This window comes from Gasterosteus aculeatus, chromosome 2 (assembly GCF_964276395.1).
Source record: "Gasterosteus aculeatus chromosome 2, fGasAcu3.hap1.1, whole genome shotgun sequence".
Lineage (NCBI taxonomy): Eukaryota > Metazoa > Chordata > Actinopteri > Perciformes > Gasterosteidae > Gasterosteus > Gasterosteus aculeatus.
The window spans coordinates 6015629-6033825 of record NC_135689.1 but is presented as its reverse complement, the minus strand read 5'-3'; the positions used below and the strand labels follow the sequence as shown (position 1 = coordinate 6033825).

At 44.1% G+C, this 18197-nt stretch overlaps 2 protein-coding genes across 2 annotated transcripts; one reads left to right on the top strand and one right to left on the bottom strand.

Annotated features, from left to right (window-relative positions):
* Positions 1-14: 14 nt before the first annotated feature.
* Positions 15-5934, bottom strand: samd10a (sterile alpha motif domain containing 10a). The gene is made up of 5 exons (XM_040192353.2): positions 5411-5934; positions 3823-4004; positions 927-1095; positions 690-830; positions 15-362 (listed from the first exon to the last, which is right to left on the bottom strand). The coding sequence occupies exons 1-5, from the start codon at positions 5421-5423 to the stop codon at positions 340-342; spliced, it is 528 nt and encodes a 175-aa protein (XP_040048287.1). The 5' UTR covers positions 5424-5934; the 3' UTR covers positions 15-339.
* A 7385-nt stretch (positions 5935-13319) lies between these two features.
* Positions 13320-17475, top strand: emilin3a (elastin microfibril interfacer 3a). The gene is made up of 4 exons (XM_040192331.2): positions 13320-13791; positions 13930-14049; positions 14153-14712; positions 14931-17475. The coding sequence occupies exons 1-4, from the start codon at positions 13661-13663 to the stop codon at positions 16877-16879; spliced, it is 2760 nt and encodes a 919-aa protein (XP_040048265.2). The 5' UTR covers positions 13320-13660; the 3' UTR covers positions 16880-17475.
* Positions 17476-18197: the final 722 nt, after the last annotated feature.

The following is an 18197-nucleotide window of genomic DNA, read 5'->3' as shown; positions in this document are numbered from 1 at the left end:
TCCCTCGGATGCAGTCCTTTGCACTAAAAGCATTTATTTGTTGCTTTTTATTTATTTACTTTTTGACATTACAAAAGTTTCACAGAGCGAGAAAGAGGTAGAGACAGTAAGAGAGAAATAGTCAATAGAGCAATTTACAAAGCAGATTGTCTGGGTGCTTCTCCGTCACAGTTCATTGACAGGCCGCAGAGTTTGTGTAAGTTTGTTGTGCAGAATGAAAAGCTGCCAACTTTCGCTCAACAACATAACTCGTATAGATCGCTTCTCGCTGGAGGGATTTATCCTCTGGATCGGATTCACATTTGAGTTCATTTGGGGTAAATATTCCACTTCTTCTGGCTACGATATTCTTCCAAAGGAACCTGTGAGTGACACAAAGATGAATACTTTTTCATTCAAAGGGAAAGTTAAACATTTAGGGAAACACATATTGACACCACTCATGTCTGTATTGTCAATAAGAAGCTGGTGAACGTTTAGCTGGAAGACGGAAAACAAACACCCACCACCAGCGGCCCCAAAATCTCAATATTTAACAACTCATATCTCACTCGTCTAATTAGAACAAAAACTAACATTTCATTTATCCATACATTTATATTCTTACACTCTAAGTCGTTCAAGTCCATCTCTTTATTGTCAGACTGTTCCTTAAAGACGAGGTCCGAGTAGTGGAAACACTCCCTCACCTCTGCTGAGCAGCTGCAAGTTGCGTCCCTCCTCCTGCACCTGGAGCTGCAGCACCTGCTGCAGCAACTCCTGCCGAAGTGTTTCCTGCACCAGCCCCATCCTCTCCAGCTTCTCCCCGTTCAGACGCAACAGGGCCCGGCCTAGAGAAGTGGGAGCAGATGACAAATGTTGTGTTTATTTTCCGATTCTTCGATCGCATTTGTAGGTCAGCTGAGGATCTTGGCTTGGTGTGCAACCTGTGATGGCGTGCTGGGAGAACGCCTCCACGTAGGCCAGGTAGTTGTGCGGACAGTGTTTCTTCAGCCATTTGCAAACGTCTTGTTGCGACCACAGCACGACGGGACGGATCAGGCTGGGCTGTGTTGGGCTCGTGTGATATATTCCATAATTGTCGCTGGAACGGTACTGCAGACCGAAAGGAAGACGTGCGATTAATTACAGAGTAGACCGACATGTTTTCCAAGAGTATTCCAACATTTTAGGAAGTCATGCCGAGGGTTAAATGAGAAGATTGAGGTGCACATCTGTACATGGGGGATCAGGCCTCTATATGATAAAAAAAAAGGTTCAAAACTCATTATAGCACAGAAGGACGCCGGTGGCCGTATATGAACATGCAAATCAAACACTCCAGAGATGTGAACCTCTCGAAGATGCAGCAGCAGCTCCTGAAAGAGCAACAGCACAGCCGCAAGAGCCAGTGGGATCGTGAGATGCAGCGCTTTAATATTACAAGATGTAAAACTATGGAAGACCGATCAAACTGGGCCTTTGATCAGTCACTCGGTTTTAAATATTCAGCAGTTACAGGATTTCAGGATGTTCTTGTATGCAAGAAAGTGCTGCATCAAAAAGAGAAAAAGGCAGACTAAAGATTTTTCCCGTAAGTCTTAATTTGTCAGAGGACTATCTGATAAAGAGGAATGTGTAGAAAAGGTGTTCCAGCTAAGAAGGACCCTTAAATTCCAGCACAATTCATCTTCAGCATTTTACTTTGTAGTGTCCATAATCTCTGATCTAATGAAACACTGAGTCATGAACAATGACCACTCCTCTTTCGGAAATATATGTAATTGCTTGGCTTAAAAACGAACATAACGAGTACAAAATATGTGGAAAATGTGTCCAGCAATTTAATCAAACAGTGGTTTTAAGTATTACTTCAATCAGTTGTGATTATTGTTTCAGTAATGTTGTCTAGCACCAAAATGTCATTTCAATAAGTTACATGAAGCACAGAACAAAGCTGCTCGCATGTCACATTAAGACCCACAAAGAGAAGAGCAACAAAGAACAATAAGTTATACTTAAGACACTACGCTGGGATTCCTTTCCTTCCACTTAGTTTGTGAGGACAGCGTTTCTACGGCTGCGTGACTTCTGAACAATCACACAAAGGACCCGTACTTCTCGTACTGTGAAGCAAACAGTCAATGCGAAAGTCATTTGAAAGTCACCGAAATGTTTCACACATTTCATTGAAAGCATTTTCCCAAACTAAATAGCGTTGAGCGCTTTCAGACAGCGGACATCGTTCTGATGGTCGGTATTGTCCCCTAAAAAACATGTCGCATTGTCTCCTTGCGCAGCAATTAATGATTTTCATTATTAACTAATCTCCTGATTAATTGTGTCGATTAAGTGATGAATTGTTCAACCAATAAATTGTCAGACAATATTTATTGTATTTATTTATTTGAAGCTAGAACTAGATTGTTTTTGGCTTCACATTCTTGAAAAACGATTATTATTTTCTTTCAACGACTACTCAATGTATTGTGTAGCAGGGAGAGAATATAATGAGTGTTTCCTCGTCTCAAACAGACATGTGCAGTACATTAGTGAGGAGTCTGTACATGTAGAGAAAGCGTCTATAAAACTAGCTGAAAGGTGAAAAGCTGCACTGTGGCACAAGAAGTGAAAGTACAACACCCATTAAGTTTATGTTTCCCAAAACAGAAATAAACCAACCGCTACATTATGTGCACCCAAGAGGATTGAAGCGCACAAACAATGCATTGTGTAAAACTGTGTTATCAGCCAAGTCCAGTCCAATGTTTGCAGCTTTGGCTTCAGCTCATTACCGCCTTTTTAAAGACTCTTTCATGGGGTGAAGCCTAAGAAGAGGGCTTTAAACGAGGACACTCTACTGCACACATGGATTGTCCCCGTTGACGGCGAGCAGACAATGCTATCGCCACACAACAAAACGAACCTCTATTAAAAATGTAATTAAAACGGGAACCAGAAGGCTACCGGAGGCAGATCGGATGACGACTCATATAAAGAGATCTATAAATAAATATATTAAAAAAGGCTTCGCACGCCGTGCAACAACAACCACAGGCTGTGTAGCATCAAGTATTTCCTATCAAACCAAATTCGGTTTCCTTCTGCTCCGAGTCAGCAGTGCCGCTGCAGCACAGCGTGATTGTTGACCGGCCAGTCGCTATTTAAAGCCCAAATGTACTAAAAGGCCGTTAGAGCCCCCCAACCCGCTGGGGAGAGAGCGACTCCCATTGTCTGCTGAGAAAGTGCCGCCCCGTTACATCGGCCAGACGACAGAGTGTTTTCTATCTGAGGGGATAGTTACTGAACACCTGCGAGGATCCACATAGATCCTCTGCATTACATTGGTTTGGTGTCTGAATTACTGCCTGCAGGGATGCAGTGGGGCTCACTGAATAAACTCTTACTCGTTGTGATGAAACCGCCATTACGTCTGTTTTTTTTCCCCAATTCAATTTTAAGAATGATGTTGGACCCATCAGAGTTATGGATTTCTGCAATTAAAGTCAAACTGCAAAATGTTTTTCTCACTACTGAAATAGTGCGACTATCGGCCATATTTTTCAGTTGACAATAAAAGTGTGTGCTTGTGGATAATTTCCAAATAGTTAAAACACGGCAGCTTGTCGTCCTCGGTAGCCATTAATGGCCGACTGCATCGAGTGTGTTGTTGAGCGTTATCAACCTTAAGAAATAAAGATATCTCCTTGACCGTGATGCAGAAGGCCCGGGGGAGGGAAGTGAGGGTGGGGAGGGAAGTGAGGGTGGGGGTCTCACTCAACATCAGCCTGTGAAGCATGTGTGCTAGCGGACGTGTCGAGGTGTCATGTTCCGGTTGAATACCTGCAGGGCCTCTGTGCCCGGCTGCTGCAGCAGCTTCACCGGCCTGCCGCCTGCGGTTTTCTGCCCACGTCCGTCATGCCAGGTCAGGTTCCCACCTGTCCGTCGACTGAGCTGGTGCTTGAAGTCCTCCGGCAGAGCCCTGTACTCCACAGCTGGCCTGCAGAAGCTGAAACTGGACGCCGCTGCAAGGTCAAAAGCGAGCAGGAGGTAGAACGATTAGGTGGCCGGATCTGCTCGTGAGCATGTAAAAAGCAGCGCGAGGCGCTCTGCAGAAAACACTCGCTCAACTCTGCGTGACTTGCAAATAAAAGAAAAGAGTCAAATTCCCCCGCATGAATAACTCGTCAGTCAGGGATGATTTCATTGTAAAGTACCTGCTGTGTTAAGGAGCAGGTATGAGGTAATGTTCAAAGTCCCCTGAGCCTGTACAAGCTCATGGGTGATTCACAGAAGTCCTAGTTCGGGTAACAGCCTCTGCGGCGAGCCAGATTCTGGTCATTAATGGCGAGGCCTGCAGGCGGACATCCAAACCCACTCAACAGCAGGTGGCTTCCCAACCTCCAGTGATTAAAGGCAGTGTGTAACTAGTCAACACGCTGTTACTGGCACAGGTCCTGGCAGAGAGCCACGGGTCATTACGGATTCATCTCACCGTGTGTGTGTGAAGCTATATGCAGTGCAGCTGTGTGTGTGTGTGTGTGTGTGTGTGTGCGCTAACGTGCATTTCCAGTATCTTTAAACCGAGATGATCATTTGGAGACGGGGCATAACGAGAGACCTTTGGGGGTGTGAGTGTTTGAGGAGATGAAAGAGTGTCTTTTGGTTCTCTAGCTTGGTGCCTCTCCCTTCTATCATTCAACGTCCCCCCACTGAGAGAGCAGCGAGTCTCGCAATCATCAAGGCAAACCAGCAGCATCAGATTGTTATGAATAAAACGCTGCATGCCATTTTGGTTTCTTAGAACCAAACTCTGACGCTGCGTACTTTCAATCAACTCTCTCAGCCCCCCAGGCTGCTGCAGTAACCACAGATGTGCCCCTTCCCCGGATTAAACACGATTAATTAAGACCACTTGTCAGACTGAGTTTGTTGCTTCCTTTAGTTTTGCCGTCTATGAGGGGTGGAGGGTTTGGAGGGGGGGGTCTCATTAACGAGCACACATATTAATTGCCAGCACCGGATAGAAAAACCCTTTCATGAGCTAGAATCTTACTTAGCATGCTGTGAAGGGTCTCGCTTTGCATGCAGTACATCTCACGGGCTATTCGGGGGTTGAATCTGCTCTGTGGATTAAACCGAGAGCAGCGCATCCGTCACCAGGAGCATTACGCAGTGTCCAAAGACGACAAATACGCAGCACAACAGTCCAACCTGGTGCCAGTGGTCGCATCACGTCGCTGGAATCCATTTCAGTTTAAAGTTTCTTACTTCGTAGGTAGATTTAATGCGATGTGTACTTCCTCCTGCAGTAACGTCACATACCAAACAAAACCGGTCTAACGAGAACGCTAACCGAGCTGGAACTAACAAAGTGCGCCTCCGTGTTAGTACACACACGTTGACCGTCATGGTTCGGAAAGCCGCCTACCGTCCACCGCCATGGTGCTCCCGTGCCGCGGAGGATCCGGTCAGACTCACAACATCGCCGGTGACCGTCGCGCAGACTGCAGGCGTTCTCCGCGCGCGCCTCTCTCGCTCTCTCGCTCTTTCCCTCTCTCCCTCCCTCCTTCCGTCTCCAACGAAAGTTTCAGAGCGGTCTGGCAGGAGGGATGACGCTCCGCATTCCCTCACGTCTCACCGGGGCACCTGTGGGAATGACGCTGCTCACGTGGTTCCCCGGTGTCGTCCGTCCGTGGGTTGTTTTGTTGGGAGACGCGGGAGGAATGTCCCCAAACAGCTGTGCAGACTTGTTTCGCCGGATTAGGCGTGAGTGCGCGTGTGCAGTCCGTGCGCGTGTGTGTGTGTGTGTGTTTTCTTTTTAATTATTTCTATGTCGTGAGAATCAGACGCGCGTCTTTTTCTCAAGAGCCCGCACGTGCGCAGCGGGCTCAAAGTGCGGCCCCGGGCCCTGTAATTATCACAGCCAGTGGAGACTCTGAAAAACAGGCGGATGAAAAGGCTTCTCGTCGCTGCAGCATCCAGCGGGTTGGAATCCCCCTTTGCCTTTTCTTAAAGAAAGGGAGCTCTGTGCGCCCTGTGGGCAGAGGGCCTTCTGTGTCTCGGGCCCTCTGTGTGTGCGGTTCATCCACCGGAGCTGCATGTACGACTTACTAAATGGGTCAGATATTCAGCCCTTTATATTTACTCTCTTCGCCATTTTGCCTCCACGTTGCTATTATTTTCCACCGCAAAAAAACAACAACAACTAGGGAATGGAGACGGGGCCAAACGACAAACTGGAGACAGCATTAGAACATAACAACTGAAACAGCATCGCATTTGGCACACACATTTGCACCCTGGTTGCCTTGGCAAACGTTTTTTTAAATAATGGCCCCAATTAGTTGGTCAAACATTCCTATCAGAGCAATAATGGACATAACTAGATCCTGTTTTAGTCGGTTACAGGTTTCTGCCAAAAGCACACAGGGCTTCCAACCCTCATGACAGCTTCTAATTCCCAGCCTGTAAATCAGGGCACCTTGAGTCGCCGGTTTGTGGTTTGTCAAAAAAAAACTCTGTCATGCTAAACGGCCCCTGCTGTCAGCGCCGTACTTATTAGAGGGACAAAAACGCCGTTCAGCCACATGATGTGGTGCAATAACAAGGTGAGGTGACGCCCCGCGGGCTGTGCACGCACCACACCGGGGGACTCGCCTTCAACAAGAGGGGGCTGTCTAAGTGGGGAGGGATCTCACTGTTCGCCAAGCACATAAACACATAAAAAGAGGTGGAACGGAATTGTGCACAAATCTTACTGGAGCGTCAGGAGCCGGGGGATTGGCCCTTGAGGGGTTGGACTAAAATACATTTCATGGTTCCCATCCGTGTATTTAGAAATGTCTCATATTGTGACATCAGGCTGCTCTGGTTTAAATCTACAAAACAGGAAAACAATAATTAACTGACACCGCTGTGAGTGTAATCAAAGCGGAACCAGCAGAGGTAAAAAAAAATTGCATTTCGTTTCAGTACAGATTAAGACGTGATTGTCCCCAAGAGACGGATTTTGACAGGAGAGCAGCAGTGCAAGTGTGATGATGAGAGTTGACGGGAGAGATCAGCGCACCCACTTAAATCACACTCAATCATGTGGTTAGGTGGTCTGTTGCGTAACATTGGAGAGACTCAGATGGTTACCGGAGGGTATTTAGACTTCTGACCTAAATGGAAAGAAATCATCTTTGCAGTCCATCAACAGAGACAATATTTTTGTTTAAGGCAAAGTGAAAAATCCTGCATTCTAAATATTTCTTAGATAAAGTTACGTACTTGTTTTAGTATCAAAAGTACTCATTATGCCCAGTGGACGTTTGTTGCGGTTTTCTTCATTCTCGTTATGCATCAGTGCATAAATATAATGATGTAAATGTAGATTACAGAGTAACAGGTGCTTCACTTATCTTCCCTGATAAGACCTCATCTCAGGAATGTGTGGGCATGGACAGCAAACAGCTCTTTATGTACATCTCTTCATTGATTTTGTTGTATCCATGACAACTAATTATCCTTCTTATAATTTGTATTAGTGCACGGAGCTCGTGCAAATTCTCAGCAAAACTCCAACCAACTTGCATTTTCAGGAGGTCTCCCTTCCAGAAGCCAAGGAACCAAGTACGGGTCCAGTACGTGTACTCCCAAACCCTCCAAGATCTTTGGCTGGTTTATCCACGCTGTATCTCCTTTCTTTAATCCAAGTAAAATCTGTGTAATAAGCTGTACTTATAAGCAGGTGCAGGTAGAGAACTCTGGACCGTCAGGATGCGGCCATGTTTAACCTCTTTATGCTACGCTAACTATCTCCTGGCTCCAGCTTCATATTTAATTAACGTATAGACATGAAAGTGCTATTGATGTATTCGTCTAACTCGCAGTAAGACAGACACAAATGTACATTTTCCTAAATTTATTTCTAAAGGGGTTTGAGACACTGTAGTAAACAGACTATTCAAAGCAAACATGGGCTGACAAGAAGTCGCTTTTCTTTTTTTGGGAACTGCAGGGACTTCAGGATATACTGGTGCTGAAAATATTCAGAACTTGATTTTAAAAAACATTGTTTTAAATTTAGCTTGGTTTAAAGTCAAAATGTATGTAAATATCCCAGTGTTACCCAGCAAATTAAACTTAAGCTACTAATATGTTTGCTCGTTTTTTGTTGTATTAGTGGTTTTCTCCCTTTTGTTGTTACCACTGTGGTTGTTATCATGTTTATATCATTCCACCCCATATAAATGTGAATCCAGTGTGCTGCTATAAAAGAGCATAATGTTCAGTTGATTTCCCCAAATCTCACTAACTCACTAAATCTACAGTTTTACAGTGATGGCGTCTCACTGATGTTGTCTTGGATGATTTAACCTCTTCTCCGTGGGTTATATCGGAATGGAAATAAGCCAAGAGTAGATATGAGGCTGAGATCCCTGCTGCTTTGATGTTTATTTGAAAGGAATCCTTTGATATTTCTTCTACTCTCACTCTCCTATATAATACATATCTGAATTATGGGCAGCAATCTTCGCATCCCCCCCCCCTGCTGGTTGCTGCCTCGTTGGCTCTCGCTTGGTGGTAACAGAAATATATTGTAGTGCATCACAACCAAACTGCAAATGTGGTTGTAAACCGTGATACGGGTTCACTTGGCATGGTGTGCGTAGTTCCTTCAGATGGTTGTGAGGAAACGCAGATTGGAATATTTGGGCTCCTCCTAAACTTTAAGCCTGCACACATTTGGCCTGTTTTGAGCGCAAAAAAGATGAAAGGGAGCGCTTGAATTAATAGTTTCCACAAGAGGGAACATCAAAGAGCCTCAATTATTAATAGGATACTTTGAGGTTTATACTGAGCAGCTGTTTAACAAAAGATTTTTTTTCCAAAAATGGCTTTTGAATCAGAAATATTGCAAATACTTTATGAATATTTCATTTCTATGTTTTTGCCCGGGTAATTTAGAAAATCTGTGTTATTATTAGCCCAAACATGAACTATACTGTACAGTAGCATTACAGTCACAATGCAGTTCTTTATTTATTTAGCAATAAGTTGCCATATTTGCATGTCGAACAACAACAAACAAAGCCGGAGTATTGAAGAGTATTCAGGAGTGAAGCCGCAGCTTCTCCTCTTAGTCACCACAAGGGGGCAGTCCTTCTCTGATGTTGTGCCATAAAATTATACTGAGCATGACTTCAATATTACATTTACAAATTTAAAAATGATATAATGTAGTAAAGCAACCCCCCCAAAAAAGCAAAGCAACCCAAACACTGTAAAACCATTAGAAAAAATATATAAAATGCAGCATTGGGTCTTAATTCTTTTCATATGAACCTTTTACTGCGCTAAAAAGAACCTTTTGTGTGTTCAACGTGTTTGTTGCAATGCTGCATTACTTACGCAATAAGGTACGAGAGGCTGTACTTTATCGTCCAATAACAACAGTTTGAGGATGTTATCAGGCCCGACGCGCAGCGGCAACCTTATTGCTTTTATAATACTATTTATAATTTAGCTGCTTTTTAGCACAAAATAGTATTAACTACCAAACGTTGTGTATCGCATTTCAGTAGTCTAGAGAGTAAGAGTCCCTGTACGTGCATGTAAACAGCATCTCATGCATTACAATCATAATAGACATTTTGGCCATTCCGCATATTGAGTAACTTACATTTTAGTGCGTATAAGTACAGTGTCATGTAAATACTTTTGCACCTTTTGTAATAGGACATTCCATGCATAACTTTACATTTAAGTGATTATTTAGCTAAACATCTTCCGCCATCGATTGAATCCATCCAATAGATGGAAAGTGGACTGTACAGTTTTTGTTACACTAATGGATAAAAGAAAAGTTGCAATATACTACTGAACCGCCAGTAACATTTTGCATATTACAAGATTACTAAAAAAAAACGAAACAACTATATTTATCTCTACGTGTATATGGAAGGAATTCTAATGCAGGTTAATAAAGAACATGAAGACTAGAGGGGCTTCTGCACAGCTGACCTCCTTAAAAAGACGTGTGCGTTTGTGCGCGTGTGTGTGTGTTGGCTGTCTCCAGATGTGTACTCACTGCTTTGAGTTTGGCAACAGCAAACACACTGAACTTCTTGGCTGAGGTGTGAAGTGTGCCATGACCTCTGGCTTCCCACCTGGCCCCCCAAATTATGCTTTTTAAAGGCAAACATCGGGCTCCTTTCATGACTAAATCCGTCAAAGGGCGACACCTCCGAATATAATCTTTTTCTCTCAAGAACCAAAAGCAGAAAATGTCCACGTGAAAAACAGAACAACCTTGAACAAAGAGTTCAAACTGACCGTGGCTTGGAAATCGCATCAGGAAACGAGGTTGAGGTCTGTGAAGTGTTGAGACCAATTACTCTTGTGTGTTCTGTTACACGGCAGTGAACATACAAGAGCAGATATAAGCCGCCCGAAAACAAACAAACAAACCTGCAAATTAAACCCGACGGCCTTAATGTGATGAATAAAAGCAGCATGGACCGTTTTATAAGTTTCACAGGTGAAAACGAGTAAAACATGGAAAAGATGGAAGGAAATACGGTTTATTACCAGCACAGTTGTGAAAGAACCACCCAACCCACAGTCTAATGACTAAAGACACACATTGGGAGATCTACAGGCCAGCTCAGAATTTGGACCGCAGGTGTTAAAACTAAATAGACACAAAGAAATAGAGGACGGGGTAAACACAAATACAACCAGCCACATGTTGCACTGATCTTCATAGATGGTGAAGCACTTTTTTGCCAAAGTGGAGATGTCGGGAAGTCCACGAACAGCTTAAGCCTGACGTATGCGTCCAGAGGGCAGGTGAGTGGAAGCTGAAACAGCTGAAAGTGTGTGATGACATTGAGGGGAAACTCTGGGTGGAGCCGCCACCGACCGACGGAATAAAGCTGCACTTGTTTCACGGCGCCAGAAAGCCAGAGCCTGGATGCTGAGTGCTGTGCACCGTGTTTCACGTGATACAATGAGAGCTTGTTTACAGATCAGGGGAGTAAAAGAGCTCACGGAGAATGTGTAACACACACACACACACACACACACGGCTGTGGATCTGCACTAAACAGGGTGTTTCCAGGTGAAGGAGGTGGGACCTGGTACAAACAGGATACAGGAAATGGGCCTGCTTCTAAAGCGGGTCAAAGGATCTTTGCAAACTCACAATGACACTTTTGTTCAAAATGAGATTGTGTCAGTAAAGTGGATTATTAAAATTTCTGTATTTATTTTTTTGACTGATTGTTTTTGGTAAATAGGTTTATTGATTTCCATTGTTTTAATTATCCAAGCAAGAGTATGCGAAACAGATGTTTTTCTGATTTCCTCCATAATTTAAAGTAAACCTAAGAGAATGAATAAGTAAAACATATAATTAAAAGAATAATGTTTTGTGTGGGGGATGTTTACTGCTGCTATGGGACCATTAGGGATCCACACAAGTGTAGAGAGGTTCTTGTAACCTTGGAAAGTTCTCTCATTAAGGTTTAGAAGGACCCTTTGAGTGTATATTTGTACGTTTTTTCACGTTTCAAGACTTACATGATTCTCTGACTCGGTGGAATGTTGGGTACGTCGCTTCCATTTAAAAAAAATCAACTTCTAGCAAGGATTGTTCTGAAAGCTTTAACAACATAGGCTTCTTAAGATAAGAGAGAACGGGATTTCTCTGATATTAATCAAAAAAAGGCACCAATGGGTCAGAGACATAATGAGTTATTATGAGCTTTAGACTTTTTACTTTTCCAGAAGGGAGAGATTTGGATTCAGCCCAAACATGTGTAATAAGTCTGCACTTACCTCAAGGACACAATGAATCAATGTTATAATAAATTCAACACAAGGTATTGGATAATTTGACTTTGTTGGGCCTATTTAAATAAAATCATTTGAGCTTGAAGACTAAATGGAACCACTGACATATCCCCAAAAGTAACAAGAACCTACAAACATCAACTAAATGTAACAAAGTAAAAGGTCAAATATTTCCTGTAGTCAATATAGAAGTACAAGAAAAGTACAAGCACATTAAATGTACTTTACTGCATGTGGAAAAATGAAAAAAGACCCATGACTGTTGAGGTGATAATTTGGTACGGTTTAGTTAACATCCACCTACATTTGGACTATCTGCATAATCAGATTGCCTCATGAACCATATAATTCTAACTCTTTATACTGTAGTCTTCAAAATAATATAAAAAGGGAGATTTGATTGAAAAGTTTTACGGCCCACAAATAATACTGAAAGTTTAATTTGAAGGCTCTGACTTTATTACAAAAGGACTTTTCAGTTTGCCGTCCAATAGCTGATTCTGGTGCTATGTTGGCAAAATGTTACAATAAAAAGGTTATAAAAGGATGCACGCAGCCGAAAGGTGGCTCCGTCTGGCCTTTGAGTGGAAAGAGTTCTGTTTGTGGTACCGTGGAGCAGCCAGGCGTCCTCCTTTCCTCAGGGCGGTGACGTTTCAACTGTACAAAGACCAGTGTTGTCAATGAATGTGTGGGCTTGTGGGGCAAAGCACTCATGAACGGGCGTGTACTGCCACAGCCGTCAACACAGGGCATTTGTTTTTATTTGTTGCCGGTCCTGGAGGTTTGCTGTTAGGTCGGGTTTGTGTCTATCTGTGAAGTAAATGAGACCAAGATGTTGCACAGATTTTCCTTCGGAGGCCGTCACCTAACAAGAATATCATCACAGATCAGTCATTTGGCTGTTTGAAGAATATCTCCATTCAGATCACACACTATATGATATTTTTTGTGTGTGTGTCATGTCAAGTAATGTGCTCCAATGTGGAGGTACTTGTGTTTGAATTGAGTATTACAATTTAATTCCACCGTGTACAAATTGGACGCGTAGATTTAACTTTTTACTCCCCTATATTTTTCATCATAGATACAAGTTAGTTGTTACTTGGAGATTGTTCTTTAGATCATAAAATATCTCAAACTAATAAATCAGCTGGAATCATTTATTTCTGGTATTACTCTAAATGCAAAATAAATAGAAGCGGTCTATTTTGGGACAGGTCTGCCGTTGTACTGTGGGTTGCAATGATGTCACCATGGGAAAACCGCTCATGGTACCTTGGCCTCTGCCGGGATTGGTGGACGTCAGCCTTCAAATTAGCTCTATGATAAAAACAAAATTTTGTATGAAGTTGAGTACACACAGCACCTGGGAGGCTGAGGGCTCTCTCCCCCTTTTCTCCGTCACTCTGGTGTTACTTTGAGGAGGCAGAGTGGGCGGAGATATGTAGATGGTGGCAGTGGGGCCCTTTTAGTGGCTTCCGTGGTCCGCCAAACTCACAGTGGACTGTTCTCACTCTCACCGAGTCCACCACACCCACGGCCAGCATCAGGGTCAACATCCACAGGGCGGCGGTCTGCTTTACAGCCAAAAAAAAGGTTGTACTGCAGAGACTCAGGTCTTTTTCTGATGTCGATTTTGTAGCCTTCTTTCTGATTTTGAGAGTTTTGAGGTGTCATTTTTTTGTCAGAAGCTCTACAATTCAATAATTTCCATGTGAACTGAATGGACTGGAATATCAAGGGCATTACTTTTTTTTTCTTCTGAGAAATCCACTTCACCCTCAATTTGAAGAGTTCTATCCTTTTAGGATTTTTTTTAACACAAAGATATTGAGAGATGCATTTTGGGATGGCCGTGAGTCCTTTTGTGGTCATTGCTCTATTTTTGTCCGTGGTCGAAACAAAGTTCTACAGACCACTCCAATTTAACCAACACCAGGATCAAGGGAAAGTCACCAGCAGACACAAGTAAGTTCTCTCTCTCAGTCCACATCACTTATGATTATAACTTATAACTTCGAGATAAACTTTGTATTTCAAAAGCCAAGTCATCATATCAATTTCTCTCACCTCTATTCTGTCATCTTTGATCCTCCTATGTGAAAGGAACCACTGTGCCTACGTGGTCGAAAAGACGGTGTCCTTCACCATGCAGGATGGGGCGGCCCCATATGTAAAAGCTGAATACAACAAGTGCTCCTGGGCTCAGAAATGTCCAACTATACAGTGAGTAAACAGTTGTAAAGTTGATATTTAAGAAAATTAGATTCACATCCCTTCAGGGAAGAGAAATAAGAGTACTTTTTTAACTGACTGTGGTTTCCCTCAGGTATCGTCTGATGTACAAACCAATCTTCAAGGTGGCACATAAAACAGTCACAGAGCTGGAGTGGCGTTGTTGTCCCGGGTACTCTGGATATGGTTGTATGGAGGGACATCCAGTTTACCAACACCCCATGAAAATGATGCCACCATTCAAGGGCCCACCAATGAAAGGTCCACAGTTTAAGGGGCCACAGTACAAAGGTCCCATGTTTAAGGGTCCTGTGTTCAAGGGCCCGCCTAGCAACACTGCTGTGAAGGCCAGCCCATGGAGTCAATACGGAGGACCTCCTACCGGCAGTTTTAACTCCTACCCAATGCACCACTTTGGGCCTCCGAGGACCTCCTCCTTCCCAGACACCTCATTCGAACCATATCCATCCGAGTCGGAGCCAATGCCTGAGCACGAGGAACCACATCACACAGAGCACGACCAAGAACATGAGAATGGGCATGAACATGAGCTGGAGCAGCAACATGAGCATGAGCAGGAACAAAGCCATGGACCTGAGGAACACATACAAGAGGAGGTCCCTCCTGCGCCCTCCGGTGGTGAACAGACTGAAGGTGAGACCATAGCTGCGTCCAAATTCTACACTGCATACTATTTCTGGATTAGACTCAAGATTAGACTTACAATCAAGCATGATGTTGACACTGGATTGTGACCAAACTAAGCATACTCAAACTGTTTTGAATTACATCATGGACTCTGCTTAAGATCAGACCAAAGCACAGTGTATCATGTAAATCCCAATATTCACAGCTTTTCTTTTTCTTTTCAGGCCAACCTCTGGACAATCAGACAGAGGAGCGTATATTTCGAATGGAAGAGGATGTGCGACGTCTAAACCAGGGCCTGGAAACCCTGAGGGGAACTGTGAATGGTCTGGAAGATAGTCTACGAGCCTCCCTGAGAGAGGATGCCAACAGGATGCTGTCAGCTCTGCTCTCTGCTGTCCCAGGTCCGATTCCCTCTCCCGTTGTTGCCTCCGGTTCAGCCAGTGTAGGGTTTGTAGAGATTCCTGGGGGAGATCCTGCTGCAGGGGGTCTAGATGGCAGACACGTGTTTCCAGGCATCACAGAACTGAACGGAATGGTGGAGGAGCTCAGGACTGAGCTGCAAGTGAAGACAGCAGAAATGCAGGAACTAAAAGCAACAGTGACGGTACATGATGGAGCACTGAAGAAGATGTCAAATAGATCTGGGGCGGTTTCAGAAATCAATGGGAATTCACAGAAAGCCATGGAGAACATAATGGATGCAAAGCTGAGTGCAGCAAGGACAGAAATTTTTGGTGGGTTTGAGAAACGCGTGGAAAGTGCAGAGGGGCGATGCGAGGAGAAAGCTGGAGATTTGCGCCGTCAATGCCAGAGGGAGAAACATGAGAGGCAGGAACAGATGGAGGACGCTCTGGACGAGAGTACCTCTGACTTGAGAACCGAGCTGAGAAACCTCCAGGCCCAGGTCCAAGGCTTAAAGGCAATTGAGAGCTGTTCGGGTAGAGTGAGTGGACTCGTTGAAAGGGTTCAAATGCTGGAAACATCACTGGCAGGCCTCAACCAGTCCCAGGGGTACCTGAGAGTGGAGCTAGGTGGACACAAGGACCACATAGAGGGAATCCTGGAGGGGCGTCTGGGGTATGTAGAGGCCAAACTCAACTTGACTGGGGAGAATCAAAGTGATGAGTCTAGAAGGAGAAGTGGTGTCCCCGACAGCGCAGGGACAGGACAGGGGGTGGAAGCAAGAATGGACGGTAAGTTGAGGGATCTGGAAGGCCGTTTACTGATGGCTTTGGATGAGCTAGGCAAAGCCACTGCTCCCGCACTGCTGGAAGGTCATTCTCTTCCTGCTCTGGAGACAGAGCTAGAGTCTCTCAGGGGGAGACTAGAGGTTGATGTGGACAGAGTTCAGAAGCACCTGAGCAGTCTTGAGATTCTTTGCTCTTCTTCCTGTTCCTCACCTCAAAACCCGCACACCTTCCAAGGAGACTCAGTGGCGCCAAGTGCCAATCTGGCAGAGGAGCTGAATGTGAAGGAGGCCATCAACAAGCAAGGTGAACGTTTGAATAGCCTCAATGTCACACTGCAGAAAGTCCTGAGGCGCCTGATCCTCAGGGACAACCAGGAACAAGCCGAGGGAGTTTATCCCATCCAGGGAGAGCTCACTATCCTCAAGTTCAATGTCCGCTCAGTCAACCGCACCCTCAAAGGCCTCCAGGATTCCCTGGGGACAGTCGTCCACCAGGTGGGCCAAGCCAACATCTCCTGGCATGAGAGAGAGGCTCGTCTGGCCCACCAGATCAAGGGTGTGGTGCAGCTGGTTGGACATCAGGCTTCCATGCTTGGGGCAGGTGAGCGCAGACTGACCCGGGTTAAAGGTGAGCTGCAGGAGATGAGGAGGCGGCTGGCTGAAGAGGTCAAGGGCTGCCGAAGCACAACATTGGTCGTCCAGAAAGAGGTGATAGAGGTTGGAGGGCGTGTTGCCACTGTGGAAGACCAATGCAAGGGCCTGAATTACCTGGCAGATGACCTGGAGAGAATCAGGGAGGAGTTGGAGAGACAATCGAATGGGCTCCTCGTCCAAGTCAACGGGACTCTTTCCAGCCATGCCCAGCAGCTGTCTGCGCTGAGAGGCGAACTCAGAAACTGCACCTCCCAGGTGGAGCCAACACAACAGAGTTTAGAGTTGGAGCCAGAGCTGAGACGAGGAGACACCTTCACGTTTAATTAGTTCAGTTCACACAGAGTTACGGACAATAGATTTTAAAAATGAATGAAAAAGGGAAAATACTGTGCAGGTGTAGTGGGGGTCCACTTAAACCCCCATTTTATTATTTGATTTGTAAAATACAAAAAGGTTTTGAACCTGCACTGAAGGATGGTTTTAGTTAGCTTATACTATATGATGAAAACAAAATGGCAGCTAATTCCAACCGCACTAATAATACCGAATCTTGAAATTAAATCAAGTAGTGAAAATTTGTTTTCGTAATTGGACTTTATTTAGAAAATCCAGTGATTGAGGATGATCCTGCACCTGTGTTACTGTACTGTTTCTGTAAAGCTTACAAAATTATATATAACAATGTTTACACTTTTAACATTTTGCATTGATCGTTCTTATGTCTAGACTAGAAGTATACAAGATGTATATATATATATATATATATATATATATATATATATAAGTTTTTATATGATTTCAGTTCTTGAGCATCCGTTTCTTTTCTAATTGTAGCTCAACATAATGTTAGTATCTCAAGGTATACAAAGTTTAATTTAAAGGTTTTTCAATATTGTCAATCCAATAAACACGTTCCTTTACTATTCATGTTCACTCTTTATAGTTACTGGCGACAGACACATTCTGGACAAACCCTGCATTTCAGAAACTAGTCATGTTTTACATTAGTGGTGAGAGGCACGGATGCAGACAAGTGGGGAAACCACAAGAGAGCGAGAGTGAATCATTAATCTGTTTTTTGCTGGGGAATAGGGAGGCTCAACTGGACTGAAGCGATGTTCACGCACACTATAAATGACAGAATCCATTCCGATAATGAAGTTCACGAGGACAGCCATTGATTGCCAGAGGAACGCTGCCAACTGACATTATTGCCAAGGTGGGACAGGACTTCTGCAAAGGAGCCCTGCATTTCATTCGCTTTCTCTCTCCACAAATCCATAAACCCAGCTTTACGAGGGCAGTTTTCATTACTGTAGTTCCTGCTCAGCCCCTCCCATGTCATACAAACAGCCACGTGGGAGATGAGCCCACTGCTGTATAAAAAAATATTTAACCCGAGACATGTGGTGAATAATAAAGACGAAAATTGCATGCAGGAAAAGGAGGGCAGCCAGGAGGAGACAGACATTAAATTTATGTTGGAGGAGCGGGGTGATGAGCGTAAAACCATACCCCAAATAATCTACCATTCTCTTACTGATCATCACACCAGTCTCATGTTACTCATCAATTGCATCTTTGTCATTATGTGTGTTTTCTACTTTATTTTCTGTTTCTTTCACATCTTCAATAAGTGCACATC

What these genes read in the sequence shown, in the direction of transcription:
- samd10a (XM_040192353.2), bottom strand. An exon ending in CGGGCACAGAGGCCCTGCAG is followed by an intron (nt 1,096 to 3,822) that starts GTATTCAACCGG and finishes TTCGGTCTGCAG; the next exon opens with TACCGTTCCAGCGACAATTA. An exon ending in CTTGCAGCTGCTCAGCAGAG is followed by an intron (nt 363 to 689) that starts GTGAGGGAGTGT and finishes TGTCACTCACAG; the next exon opens with GTTCCTTTGGAAGAATATCG.
- emilin3a (XM_040192331.2), top strand. Translation starts at nt 13,661, where the DNA reads ATGCATTTTGGGATGGCCGTGAGTCCTTTTGTGGTCATTGCTCTATTT. An exon ending in AAAGTCACCAGCAGACACAA is followed by an intron (nt 13,792 to 13,929) that starts GTAAGTTCTCTC and finishes CCTATGTGAAAG; the next exon opens with GAACCACTGTGCCTACGTGG. An exon ending in CGGTGGTGAACAGACTGAAG is followed by an intron (nt 14,713 to 14,930) that starts GTGAGACCATAG and finishes TTTTCTTTTCAG; the next exon opens with GCCAACCTCTGGACAATCAG.